Consider the following 13,022-nt stretch of genomic DNA (forward strand, 5'->3'; position numbering starts at 1 on the left):
ATAAAGGCTGTGCGCTGCCCAGGGGTGCCAGACTCAGGCCAGGCTGTTAACTTAGGGCTGCGTCTCCTCCAAGACAGAGTCCTTTGCTTACTTGCCATACAGTTAAGTGGGTTGTGGTTCTAGCTAACTGTTAAGTGAAGATATTGCAACTTAACAGTACTTATTGAGCACCTACTGTGTGCCAGGCACCCTTATAAATTCTTGAAAGTGAAAGTCACTCAGTCGTGTCTGAGTCTTTGCGACCCAATGGACTATACAGTCCATGGAATTCTCCAGGCCAGAATACTGGAGTGGGTAGCCTTTCGATTCTCCAAGGGAATCTTCCCAACCCAGGGTTTGAACCCAGGTCTCTTGCATTGCAGGTGGATTCTTGACCAGCTAAGCCACTATAAATTCTTAGGCTTCATCCAATGTCAGTAAAGCTCTGGGCAGTGAAAAAAAACAGCAGTAAGTAGTGCCTTTGGTGGCACTGCTGACCCAGCAAGAGGTGTAGGCAAGAGCTGCCCAAGAAACCTGCATGCCTCACCCCCCAGCTGGTGACCAGGCCTCCAGAGGAAGCCAGCAGTACTGGAGGGCTGCTGGGATGTGGGGTCAGCAGCTCTTCCAGCGGTCTGTCCCAGGACCCTCATTCTTCAAAGGCTGGCTCCTGAAATGTCAACCCCTCTCTGTACCTTGGACAGAGCCGTACAAGTTGCACCTTCTGCAGGCCAGAGGCAGAACCTCCCATGAAGTTTGCCATTTTCTCCCAGAAAACACAGGGCACATGTTGGGCTGGAATACCTTTTATTTGGCCACATGCAGCAGGGGTAGGACTAGAGCACAGCTCTCTTTTCAGCAGGAGGGAGAGGTGGGAATGTGGGCAGACGGGGTGGGGAGGTCCTGGGAATGGTAGTTCTGAGGGTAGCGTGGGGGCCTGGAATGCTCTCCAAGCTAAAGAGAGCATGGTCTAGGCATGGAGGCGGACAGGTGGTTCTTGAAAACCCCTATCCTATTCATTTAGGGTTTACATATCCCAGTTCTCAGGGACCAGTCCTGGCACCACCCCCCCACCTGCCCTGGCTTGCCCTGCACAGAATTCCAGGGGGGTCTTTTGGAGAGCCCTGCCTCCACTTAATACCTGTGTGGCTTCTGGGGCTTCCCTGACTGAAGACTGTCTAGATCTGGCCAGGACCCCACCCCACTGGGCCTGACTATCTCAGACCAGGCCTGAGCCTCTGGGCCAAAGCCACCTCCCTGAGCAGGGGCTCAGAGTGAGAGAGTTTGAGGGTGGTAGAGAAGGGGGCAGAGGATGGGCCAGCAGAACCCTCCTTCTACTCCTAGAGCTGTCTGAGCTGCACGGTCACCTCCCAGCACCTTACTACATAGGGTAGTCACAGGCTTGCCGGGAGTCCTGACTGTCCCTGCTCTGGGGGCCCTCAAAGAAGACAGTGAGAAAATGGCCCAGGGAGAGAAGGTAGACACATAGATCTGGGTTACCATCAGAACTTGGAGACCTTCCCTCAGAGGTGACTGGGGGAGGAGCCTGGGGGAACGACCTGTACCTCCCTAACTTCAGGGGCCCCATCATTCAGACTGAGACCCCTGGCAGAGAGCTAGCTACGCATAACATATAAAGGCCGCACAAACAAAGAGGCTCCACAAAGTGGCAACTGGGGAGCTGGGGGCAAAGATGAACTAGGAAGTCTGGGGGAGCCTGGCCTCCACCTCCCTTTCCCAAACCCAGCCCTTCTCTGACAGCAGTTTTTCAGTTGGGATTAGGTGGCTGGGGGCTCGGGGGTGTCATGGCAGTGGGGGCCCGATGGTGATGCTGCTGTTGGTGACCCTCGGGCCGTACCAGCCGGCCCAGTAGTGAGTGTCCACGCCGCCGTGCTGAAACCAGATGTAGCGGACGCCAGGTGGATAGTTGGAGAAAGTGTGGGAGACCTGGTGAAGGGGGTGTGGGCGGAGGGAAGGAGAGTGGTCAGGGGAATTGACCCCGAGTGCGGCACTGCCTGAGGGGGTGAGGGGGCCAGGATGGGCTGAGGTCTTAGTGCTTGACCCAGAGTCAGGAGAATGGAATTTGAGTCCTTACTCTGATTTTGGGCAGACTACCTCCCTTGTCTATGCCTCTATTTCCTCATCTGTAAAATGGAGCAAAATCCTGCCGGATCCACTCCATGGGATTATCTAAGTGCAGCTCAAAGGAACTGAAGGAAACTTTGCAAGCTGCCAAAGGATGTCCAGTCATCACTGAGCACATGTGGCTATTTAAGTTAAAATTAATTAATGTTAGATAAAATTAAAAATTTAGTTCCTCAGCTACACTACAAACGGGCTTTTACTAAGTTTTCAGTTGTTGCATGTGGCTCTGGGCTATCAAACTGGACAGGGCAGACAGACCATTTCTGTCACTGCAGAAAGTTCTACCGGAGAGCACTGGTCCAGATCAGAAGTTGGGAAACTGGTCCAGGGGCCCACTACCTGGTTTTATAAATAAAGTTTTATTGGAACACAGACATGGGCATTTTGCTAAAGCCGCTTTCATGACAATGGCAGAGCTGATGAGCTGAGTAGTTGAGACAGAGATAGTACAGCCAGCAAAGCTTAAACTATTTGTATCTGCTCTTTTAAGAAAAAGATCACTGAATCCTGACCTAAATAATAGTTATAACTGGTAGTAATTAGTAGTAGTCAACTTTTTTGAACATATATTTCCCAGCATCATTTCACTGAAGTCTTTTAGAGGTCAGAGCAGCCAAAGCCTAGGTCAGAAGCAGAGGAACTGGGATCTAAACCCAGGCCTGTGTGACTGCGGTCTCAGCCTTGGACAGTGTGCCCCTGTGCCCTTCCCGACTCACACACCTCCCTCCACTTGGCATCGCTCTTCTGCTGGATCATTGCTGGGTCTGGCTGGAAGGTCCCCAGAGGTGCGTGTGCTGACGACAGGAGCTGAACACACAGCTGGTACTTGGACCCACAGTCTGGCCTGGCTGCAAACCTGCAGGCAGAGGGAGGGCCCATCAGGGCCTTGGAGATGGGGGGCAGGGTGGGGGTGGGGGTGGGGCATCTGAGTGGCAGGCCCCCCCCCCCCCAAGCCCTCGCCCCAGGCACTCACCAGTCCTTGACCTGGATATCTGGCCGTGTGGTGTCCATCAGCTCCTCCCAGTACCCTTCGGCCTTGAGATCCACCACCTGGGACTTGAGGCAGGTGCTGAGGGTGGGTGGAGGGGTGGGAGGGGCTGGGGCTCGCCACCAGGGCCCTCCAGGGTTAGGACTGCCCTTCCCAGAGCAGGAGAGGCCTCAAGGTGCAGTGACTTGGGTCCCTCCCGCCCCCCCCCCACCCCCCGCCCCGTGACCCCATGGATCTTACTAATAAGAAGTCACGAAGTATTTCTTGACCTGGTCATTGGGGAATTCCTTCCTCTGGTCTTTGGAGAGATCTTCCACCTTCCACTCATCACCTCCATTCACGTCCAGGCTCCAGAATTCAAAGCCCTCTGGCGGGAAAGCACAGTTCACATCAAAGGGAGGCCCCCTAGTGGTCAGCGCCAAAGCGCCCCTTGCTCCCAGCATCTCTCCCTGGATTTCAGCAGCTGCCCTCAAGCCCCTAGCTGGGGAACCCTGCACATCCGGTGTGCCAGGCACCACCATGACTAACTTCTACTGGGAATCCTGACAGTGGGAATGACCAGACGACTAATGTTAGGGAATGCTCTGACACCAGGCAGATCTGGATTTAGTCCCAGCTCTACCAATACTGGACTCTGTGACCTTATGCAAGCTGCTTTCTCTCTCTGAGTCTTGGTTTCATCCTCTGTAAACTGGGGTCAGGAATGGAGACTGGTAAACTTTTTCCACAAGTGTCAGGTTTCGTGGGCTACATATTGACTATCACATAAAACCTCAGAAATTCTTCTTAGATCCTGGGCCAGATTTGGCCTATGGACCATGGTATGTCAACTGCTGGTCAAGAACATAGCTGTTGGGGAGTCAAATGAGGAGGCATCTGAAAGCTCTGGACAGCTTTGGGTGGTTTTATTATTTCACTCCAGAATTTGACCACATAAAGGAGAATGAGGTTCTCATCCCATCCCAGTGTCTAATTAATCAGTTACAACACAGCAATGGAAAGGGGGGCCTCTGGATGACCACAGAAGTCATGTTTCACCTGCTGTTGGAATGTGTTGGAAAGAAGATTGGATCTCTCCCTCTTTCATGAGCAAAGTCCCCTTTGTCCTCTGGGACACTCCTAGTAGGCTTAATCCTGGAGTCTGGGAACCAGGCCAAGAAAATATGGTTCTGACTTCCGGGTCTTGTGTCCTGGCACAATTAGTTCCAACTGGCCAACATTCCTTCTCCTCAGAAAGGTCACTGGGGAAATAACCTTAAGAGTGGAATAAGAAATGCCACTCTTGGCCTCAGTTTTCCCATCTGAAAGATTGATGTCTAACAGCACCTACCTCTTAGGATTGCTGTGAAAGGATGAAAGGCATTAAGCCCCATAAAGTGCCTGGCTGGCTCATAGTTAAGTGCTTAATGAATGTTAGCTGACATCACAACAGAGTGTGTGTGTGTGTGGGGGGGGGCATGTCAGAGCCAGTCAGCATCCCACCTTCAGCACATGGGTTATGCAGGAGGTTCCTGCGGAGGCTGCGGAGGAAGTAAAAGACCTTCCAGTCGGCCACGGGCTGGTCCCAGTCCTCGGTAATGAAACCCTCGCGCAGGCACTTGCGCTTCCAGAGGGTCACGAGGTCGATGAGGTCCCGCCAGAGGCTACAGACCAGGCGGCAGCGCAGCAGCAGCTGGCGGGCAGGCACGTGTGTGAACAACTCGAGTAGGATGTTCTCCGGCAGCTCGTTGATGTTCCCCACCGCCATGGCCCTCCTGTGGGCGTTGACAAGCTACACTGCAGACCTGGCCCCCTCCCGAGGACCAGGTACTCACAGCACGCCGTGGTGGAGGTTCTCCTCCCAGTTTTGCCACTGATTGTCTCAGGAAAGTCACCGGGCTTCTCTGAGCCTCAGTTTCCTGCTCTGTAAAATGGGGCCAGGAACAGTACTTACCTCCTGGAAAGGGTTCAAGGACCCCTTCTCAGGAGAAGCTCAGTAAAAGGTGGGCTCTGATTTTTTTACTGGCACCTCACCATAGCCCCTAAGGGAGGCGAAGGAGGCAGAAGAGGTGGGATCTGCCTGAGGACGCACGGACAGGAGCAGCGGAAAGGAGCCTGAGCCCTTTCTGGGTCTAGAGCCAGCCTTTTTCAATAGGCCAGTCTTTCGCCTGGAAATACGAACGCAAAGCTCCGCATCCTGTCTGGTACCTTCTCATTCTCTCTCCCATCCTCAAAACAGAGGAGGGGAAAGCATAATTGTCATTGTCTCCGACCGACGTCCAAAGGGCTCAAGCCACTTTTCCGAGACCACGGAGGAAATGACCTGCCTGAGTGAGACTGGAGAAGCGGTAGGCGAGGGCGAGTCGCCTTTCCTATACCCCCACCCCCATCCCCGTGGCTGGGCTCCAGGCCCAGGTGCCCTCGCGCGTCTTCGACTTCCCATCCCTCCTTGTGGCTTTCGAAGTCTAGGCCTGGACCCCCGCGCATCGATGGCAACCCCAGTTGGGGTTTTTGCCCGCGCCGCCGCCCGAGGCCGCGCCGCGCAACCCCGCGGCCTGGGCCTTATTCGCGCTGGGCCTCCCTCAGCGCACTGCGGCGGTGCCAGGAACCGCCGAGGCCCCCGGTCCCCGCAATCCGCATCCTCTCCCCGGCGCTCCCCGCGCCTACTCCCACCGGTCACCTGCGCTCGGCCGCCGCTGTGCGATCCCGCTTGGCGGCCTGGGCTGAGCCTGCCTGGACCTGCAGTCGTGGTGGGTGCGGCCTCGCCTGCGCGACCGACCAGGCCCCGCCCCGGCCCCGCCCCCGCGGCCGGCTCCGGTCCCCGCCGCTTGGGGAGCACCAGGCTTGGGACGCGCCCCTCACCGATGTAGGAAAATTACCTGGGGTGGCGGGGGCGGGGCGGTGCCGGGAGGAGCTTCTGCCCTCTCGCTCCGCCTGGGCCGCGCACCCCGCACCCTCTGCGTGACCCAGACTCTACCCGCCCCCTCATCGCAGTCACCCCAGGAGGGCTCTGGGAGACGCCCGAACTGGGCTCCCCCTCCTCCTGCATTAAAAAACAAAAACAAAACCCGACCTTTCCGGGCCTCCTGGGTCCGCCAAGAAACCGGGAGCCTCCGGCCTCTGGCCGATTGCTCCGGACTGCGGGGCGTCCCGGCGCGGGGCCAAACGCTGGGCGGGGGCGGAGGCGGGGGCCTTTAAAAGGCTCCGCCGGCCGGGACCCGACCCAGACGCGGGCAGCGCCTGGACTCGCCGCCGCCGCCTAGGGACTCGGACAGCCCCGCAGCGCTCCGGGTCCTCCTCCTCTCGCGAACGCCCTCCGCAGCGATGGACGGAGACGGTGACCCAGGTAGCCGCCGCCACCGGATCCACTCGCTCAGTCCAGGAGGGGTGACCGGGGCAGGCGGGCGAGTGCTACGGAGAGGGGGCATCAGAGAGCGAGGGGGCCCCCCAGACCCAGAGCGGCAAACTTTCACCCAAGCAGAGCCCTTGAGACAGTCTTCAAGGAGCACAGCCTTCTGTCTGGTATCTTGATGTGCGGGAGGCCTTGAGAGATGACAGGCAAAGGGAGGACTCCTGGGTCCCATTTAATACGCAGATAGCATAGGAGTGATCCACGTTCCCTCCTCCTCCCGGCTTCCTGAGGGTCTGATTGGACCGGGGTCTGGGACCCATCTGCGATGGAAGAGGCCACAAGCCTTTTTATTCCATCAGCTTCTTGAATTTGCCAACTCTGGGCCATGAGTTGTCTGAATCCCCACAAATTTCTTGGGGTACTGGCCGCTCCCCACCCTATCCAGGCCTTCCTCCTGGGATCCCTCGTCTGGAGGGGCTATCCTCATTTGGTTGGCTGGATGCCCAGTGGGCACCAGGCCAGTGGTGAGAGAGTTCAGGCATCAGCTCTAGCTGACGCTTCGAGCCCTTTGAGACTGCCCAGTCATCTTGTCTGGCACCAAAGACCCCCTCCTCGTCTCTAGAATTTCCCGCTGTGCCTGGAGGGGTTGCTTGCTGAGTCAGGGTGGGAACAAGACCTGCCCACTCCCAGATTCCCTCACCCCTTTGTCGTCAGGCACCTCTGAGAGGCCATTGCCTGGGGGAGACAATGGGTAACAGTGATGCTCACTAGGGTGGCTGAGTTGCCCTGCCCCCACCTCTAGCCCTGAAAATCGTACCTCCTTCAGCTCTTGCTCCCAATCCATGGCCCCCTTGCCACACCTTTCATAGTACCCAGAATGGTTTCCTGCTTTTTCTCAGGGCCCAGCTATTCCCTGGACTCAAGGGCCCAATCCAAGTGAGTGAATAAGCCTCAGAGGCAGCTTCCAGGACCCAGATAACTTTCTGAAGGCAACAATGTGGGGAGTTGTATGTGCTCCAGAGGGGGTGGGGGGCCTGTAATCAGATCTGGGGCCTTGAGTGCCAGGCCTGGGGCCAGGAGAGGGGACTGGGCGAGGTGCACCTTTCTGGGGAGCATCAGGTGTCCACCAGGGCCAGGGCAGGGCAGGGCAGGGGGAGGGGTAGAGAGGTGAGGACACTGGGCCCAGCTCCCCAGAGAGCTGTGGGCAGCAGGACAGGCAAGTGACATGGCTTCAGGGCAGGCATGTTTCTCTCCGCCATCCCCACTGTTCTATGGTGTGACTTGGGAGAGGCCAGTAAGCCTCTCTGGGCCTCAGTTTCCTCCTGGCCAGAGGGGTGGGTAAAGCCCCATATCATAAAGATGTGGCCAAAAAAAAAAAAAAAAAAATGCTAATAATGAAGGGAACTGTGCTAACTAATAAGATTCATTGAATAAGATGTACTGAGGACTCCCTGTGTACACTGGGCTCTGAAGAGGTAAACCCTGATTCGGCTCTCGGGGGTCTGACTGGGGTTTGGGGGTGGGGAATGCTGCATGTGAGGAGGTGAAGGACTGGCTGGCCAGGTCCTGGCAACCCCCAGCCTTGGGTCTGGGCCCTGCCTGTTCCTCCCCTGGTGCCTGGCCTGTTTCCGCCCCTGCCTTGGCTTTCCAAGGCCCAGCCCTTAGGGAATCCTCCCTGCCCCGATCCTAGGTCTGAGAGCAGTGGCCTCCCCCATCACTCAGAGTGGCTCCACCTCCTCCCCACCGTCTCCAGGGACACGGGGCACACAGTATCTGCTTATTCAAGGCTTGGATGGCCCAGCTGAGGCCAGCCAGGATCCAAGAGACAGTTCAGCCCACAGCTCCTGACATGGGTCCCTCTCATAATTTAGAATGCCCTTGCCCACTCCTCAGCGGAGCTGATCATCAGTACCGTCTGAATGCCTTGGCGCAGGGATTATTCCTATATTATAGACAGGGAAGTTGAGGGCCAGGGATAGAAAAAGTAGTGAAGAAACCCTCCTTCCCAAGTACATAGTACACCTCCCTGTTTGACACACACATTGTCTTTTAAGGAGCCTCCCTCCCCGATCCCCACGCCCCTGTTTCTTCTCCCTTCAGGCCTCAGGTCCCTGTGTCCCCTGCCTGAATACCAGCATTGTGACCTTTGGCAAGTCATTCCACACCTCTGAGCCTGAGCATTTTCACCTGAAATCAAAATGATAACTCCCAACCCCACGAATCTTTTTCTCAAGGCTGTGGTGCTTAAAGGCAGCTCTGGAGCCTGGTGGTGTGCTCAGTTGCCTCAGTCATGTCTGATTCTTTTTGACCCCATGTGGCCAGGTTCCTCTGTCCATGGGATTCTTCAGGCAAGAAGACTGGAGTGGGTTGCCATGCCCTTCTCCAGGGGGTCTTCCTGACCCACAGATTGAACTCACATCTCTTGTATCTCCTGCACTGGCAGGTGGGTTCTTTACCACTAGCATCACCTCGGAAGCCCCATTGCCTGGGTTCAAACCCAGGTTCCAGCCACTCATTTGCTGTGTGATCCTGGGTGGTTTCACCTTTCACTGCCTCAGTTTCCTCATCAACGGAATGGGACGATAATACTGACAACCTTGAAGAGACGCTGTGATGATTTAAAGAGTAAATACAATTAAAATGCTTAGAATGAAATAGGGCCTAACTCTTGGTAGTGTTAGTCGCTCAATTATGTCCAACTCTGCGACCCCATGGACTGTAGCCCTCAAGGCTCCTCAGTCCATGGGATTCTCCAAGCAAGAATATTGGAACAGGTAGCCATTCCTTTCTCCAGGGGATCTTCCCAACCCAGGAATCAAATCCAGGTCTCCTGCATTGCAGGCAGATTCTTTACCATTTGAACCATCAGGAAAGCCCAGCCCAATAGACAATAGCTGCTGACAGTGGGCAGGGGAGGGTGTCCAATGCCAAGCACTAGGGGTGAAGCAGTGAGTTGCCCAGACCCTGTTCTTGCCCTCATTCCCTCAGTCTAGTCCAAAGAAAGGTGTTTATAAACCATCACATTCTTGGATAAAAGCTAGGAAGGATGGAACTCCCAACGGTGAGGTGAGAGGACTTTGTAATAGGGGAGGTCCAGGAGGGCTCCTTTGAGGAGGTGACTGGAGCAGAGATCTCAGAGGGCTGTTCAGAGGGATAAGGGACTTCCATGTGTCAGAAATATCATCAGTTATTGCTCTCGGCTCAGGTATGTGGTGTACTGGCCCTGCAGGGGAAACAGTTCTCTGAGGCCCCTCTTCAGTTCACCTGGGGCTGATCCGTGGCCCCGGTCCCCTGGGCTTCCTCCACAAGGCCCTACTCTCTGGTCACGGAATCCGGCCCCAGTCGCAGACTGTCGGAGCGTGGGTGGAGGCGATGCCCTTCACATAGAGGTTGTGGGGCGCGGCGGGGGACAGTCGGGGGGAGTCTCAGCAGCACCCCCGCCCTGCCCACCCTCAGGGAGCGTGGGCCAGCCGGAGGAGGTAAGCCCGGAGGAGCAGCAGGAGGAGGCGTGCGCGGAGGAGGCGAGCGGCGGGGAGGAGCGGCCGGAGGAGGGGGAGGAGGAGGCGGCGTACCTGGACGAGCTGCCAGAGCCGCTGCTGCTGCGTGTGCTGGCCGAGCTGCCGGCCGCCCAGCTGGTGCAGGCCTGCCGCCTGGTGTGCCTTCGCTGGAAGGAGCTGGTGGACGGCGCCCCCCTGTGGCTTCTCAAGTGCCAGCAGGAGGGGCTGGTGCCCCCGGACGGCCCCGAGGACGAGCGCGACCACTGGCAGCAGTTCTACTTCCTGAGCAAGAGGCGGCGCAACCTGCTGCGCAACCCATGTGGGGAAGGTGAGAGGTCGCACCCTGTCTCCCTGGCCTTGGGAGCTCAGCTTCCCCTTCTATACAATGGGCCGTAACAAGGCCAGACTGCTTTGAGCGGTAGATGAGATAAAGTGCTTGGCGCTGTGCCCAGCACAGAGTATCCCCAATACATACTGTAGTATTATCTTTCTGTCTTGCTCCCTGGGTTAGGTTTGGGCGGGGGGGGGGGGGGGCAGGTTCGCTGTCTCTGGGGATCCTTCCATCCCCGGGGACCTGGGGCAAGACAGGTCCCGCGGAAGACCCTCCCGAGAGCGTGAGAAAATCTGGGGGAAAACCAGGAAGTGCTCATTCTTCACCTTCACCACCCTCTGCCCAACGTTTAAGGACCACGTTTGCCCTCCCCCCACGATGGGGACAAGAGCCAGCCCCACCACACCCTCGCAGGGACTGGGTGGCCAGCGTGGGGCTGTCGTGTTCCTACAGAGGACCTGGAGGGCTGGTGCGACGTGGAGCACGGTGGGGACGGCTGGAGGGTGGAGGAGCTGCCCGGAGACTGCGGAGTAGAATTCATCCACGATGAGAGCGTCAAGAAGTACTTCGCCTCTTCCTTCGAGTAAGGAGAAGGGGGACGGATGGGAAGGGGAGGGGAGGAGTCTCCACTCCATCCTAACCCCCAGTCTCCCAGGTGGTGTCGCAAAGCGCAGATTATTGATCTGCAGGCTGAGGGCTACTGGGAGGAGCTACTGGACACCACTCAGCCGGCCATCGTGGTGAAGGACTGGTGAGCGGCCGGGGGGCTAGGGGAGTGGGGTCGAGGGCCAACTGGAACCGGCTACCCCGCTTCAGGGACCCCTGCCTCCCAACTCTAGAGCCTGCGATCACACGGGCCACGGGTTTTCAGGAGAAGGTGGAAAACCGCCTCCCCTCTTGAATTTTAAATATTGACAAGCTTTTTTGGTTTTGTTTTTCAATATCCATCTGCGATCCAAACAAGAACTTTCTCGGCAGGCTTGGTTTTGGTCCCAAGGTTCGGTCTGGCCCATCTGGGATTTAGTTCTTGGGTTCGGACCTTGAGCGAGTCATTTTCTCTCTCCGGCCTCGGTTTTCTTATCTGTAAAATGGGGTCATTGGTAGTACCGGCCGGCAGGGTTAATTTCTGTTAAGAGCTGGGCCCAGAGTGCTGGCTCAGCAGGGCTGAAGCCTGCCCCGGGCGCTCGCTCCCTCCCCTGGGGTAGGTACTCGGGCCGCAGAGACGCCGGCTGCCTGTACGAGCTCACGGTGAAGCTGCTGTCGGAGCACGAGGACGTGCTGGCCGAGTTCAACAGCGGGCAGGTGGCAGTGCCGGCGGACAGCGACGACGGTGGCTGGATTGAGGTGAGCTCAGAGGCCCGAGGGCGGAGGGCGGGGCCTGGATGCGAGGGGCGGGGCTCGCTGAAACCCCGCCCACGGGGCTTGTGGGCGGGGCTAGCCTGGACGGCGGGAGAGACCCGGAGGAGGGATGCTGAGCTGGAAAGTCCAGGGGGCTAGAGGAGGGTCAGGGCGCCCGGGTGGGGTGGCTGGGGGAGGCCCCAGGGCTCTGAGCCTGACCCTCCCCCAACTCCCCACCTCCAGATCTCCCACACCTTCACCGACTATGGGCCCGGCGTCCGCTTCGTCCGCTTCGAGCATGGGGGACAGGACTGCGTCTACTGGAAGGGCTGGTTCGGGGCTCGGGTGACCAACAGCAGCGTGTGGGTGGAGCCCTGAGTGACCTGTCCTCCAGCCTCTCCCAGCTGCCTTGGAGGGGCAGAGGCCCAGGATTAGATAGGCCTTAGTAGCATCCTCACCCTCCCCACCCCCACGCACTCCTCTCCGTCCCATATTCTAAGCCCAGCCCCCACATAGGGAGAGAGAGGTTTTGTTGGTATATATTTGCATCCAGAAAATAAGATGGGTGAGGGCGTGGGTCTGCACTGGGCCGACCACTAAATCCCCTAGCACTTGTCCTCTAGCACAGTGCCTGCCACTGTGGGCGTTCAATAAATATTATTTGTCCCAGGAAGGAATGAATGAACAAACGGATGAATGAACCCCCCTCCCTTTGCTTAGTCTCTGTCTCTTGAGGGCCTCTGGCCCAGTCTGGATAAATACTTGGTGGGGTTCCAGCTGCTCTGGTTTCCAGGGGCCCTTGGGCGGGTGCAGAGCCAGCCGGGCCTGGATCGGCGGAACAAAGGCTGGGATTGTGAGGCCAAGGATGGGGAGCTGGGCCTGGCGCCTGACTGACACCCAAACTGCCCAGAAGCCAGAACAGGGCGTGTGTGGGGGCTCCCTTCTTGGCCTCTCTTGATCCCCTGCCCTGCTCCTTTCTGAAGGCAGGATGGTGAGTGATGGCAGCACCTAGTCTAAGGTACCAGTTCTCCTGGGCCCACGATTAGTGCCAGTGGCTCAAGGTGGGAGATTGGGGGGCGGGGGGCGGTGACCAGGTGGGAGGCACAGGAAGGGTCAGCGTGGTGTCCCTCTTCAGTTCATACCCACTTCATGCTGTCTTCCTTGGCCTAGAATTGGATTAGACAGGAGTCATTAGCATCTGGTCTCATGGGTCATTTTCCAAGTCCTGCCCAGAGGCCAGCCCCTGGCACTGGTTCAAAGGGAGAGGTGGAGCGAAGGGTGTGTACCAGGCTCTGGGTCAGGAGCTCCTTTTCTGGCCTTCCCAGCACCTCTCAAACCCAGCCTCCTCCCCAAGACTCTCAGCTGCTGGTCTTGGGGGTGGTTGAGGGTCTTGAGAAATCTGTTCTCTCCAGAAGG

The 13,022-nt window shown here is 57.5% G+C and overlaps 2 protein-coding genes across 4 annotated transcripts; one reads left to right on the forward strand and one right to left on the reverse strand.

Moving 5' to 3' along the window:
- Positions 1–766: 766 nt before the first annotated feature.
- On the reverse strand, positions 767–5,897 carry LOC122707668 (F-box only protein 44). 3 transcript variants are annotated; one of them, XM_043923423.1, is made up of 6 exons: positions 5,769–5,897; positions 4,592–4,863; positions 3,350–3,476; positions 3,095–3,190; positions 2,842–2,977; positions 767–1,923 (listed from the first exon to the last, which is right to left on the reverse strand). In XM_043923423.1, the coding sequence occupies exons 2-6, from the start codon at positions 4,854–4,856 to the stop codon at positions 1,780–1,782; spliced, it is 768 nt and encodes a 255-aa protein (XP_043779358.1). In that variant the 5' UTR covers positions 4,857–4,863; positions 5,769–5,897; the 3' UTR covers positions 767–1,779. The 3 variants fall into 3 exon arrangements, with proteins under 3 accessions (XP_043779358.1, XP_043779359.1, XP_043779357.1); XM_043923424.1 differs by having other exon boundaries at positions 3,095–3,177; positions 3,379–3,476; positions 4,592–5,012; positions 5,769–5,828; XM_043923422.1 differs by having other exon boundaries at positions 4,592–5,012; positions 5,769–5,828.
- FBXO2 (F-box protein 2) lies at positions 5,814–12,291 on the forward strand. Its single transcript, XM_043923415.1, has 6 exons — positions 5,814–6,434; positions 9,897–10,265; positions 10,722–10,851; positions 10,924–11,019; positions 11,474–11,612; positions 11,850–12,291. Exons 1-6 carry the CDS (start codon positions 6,413–6,415, stop codon positions 11,982–11,984), a joined length of 891 nt encoding a protein of 296 aa, XP_043779350.1. The 5' UTR covers positions 5,814–6,412; the 3' UTR covers positions 11,985–12,291.
- Positions 12,292–13,022: the final 731 nt, after the last annotated feature.

Source organism: Cervus elaphus, chromosome 14 (genome assembly GCF_910594005.1).
Source record: "Cervus elaphus chromosome 14, mCerEla1.1, whole genome shotgun sequence".
Lineage (NCBI taxonomy): Eukaryota > Metazoa > Chordata > Mammalia > Artiodactyla > Cervidae > Cervus > Cervus elaphus.

Bases quoted from the DNA above. Each gene is read 5' to 3' on its own strand.
- LOC122707668 (XM_043923423.1), bottom strand. From the start codon at position 4,856: ATGGCGGTGGGGAACATCAACGAGCTGCCGGAGAACATCCTACTCGAG. The intron at 3,477-4,591 runs GTGGGATGCTGA...CTTTCCCGCCAG, and splicing joins GCATAACCCATGTGCTGAAG to AGGGCTTTGAATTCTGGAGC. The intron at 3,191-3,349 runs GTAAGATCCATG...ACCCACCCTCAG, and splicing joins TACTTCGTGACTTCTTATTA to CACCTGCCTCAAGTCCCAGG.
- FBXO2 (XM_043923415.1), top strand. From the start codon at position 6,413: ATGGACGGAGACGGTGACCCAG. The intron at 10,266-10,721 runs GTGAGAGGTCGC...GTGTTCCTACAG, and splicing joins GCGCAACCCATGTGGGGAAG to AGGACCTGGAGGGCTGGTGC. The intron at 11,020-11,473 runs GTGAGCGGCCGG...CCCCTGGGGTAG, and splicing joins GCCATCGTGGTGAAGGACTG to GTACTCGGGCCGCAGAGACG.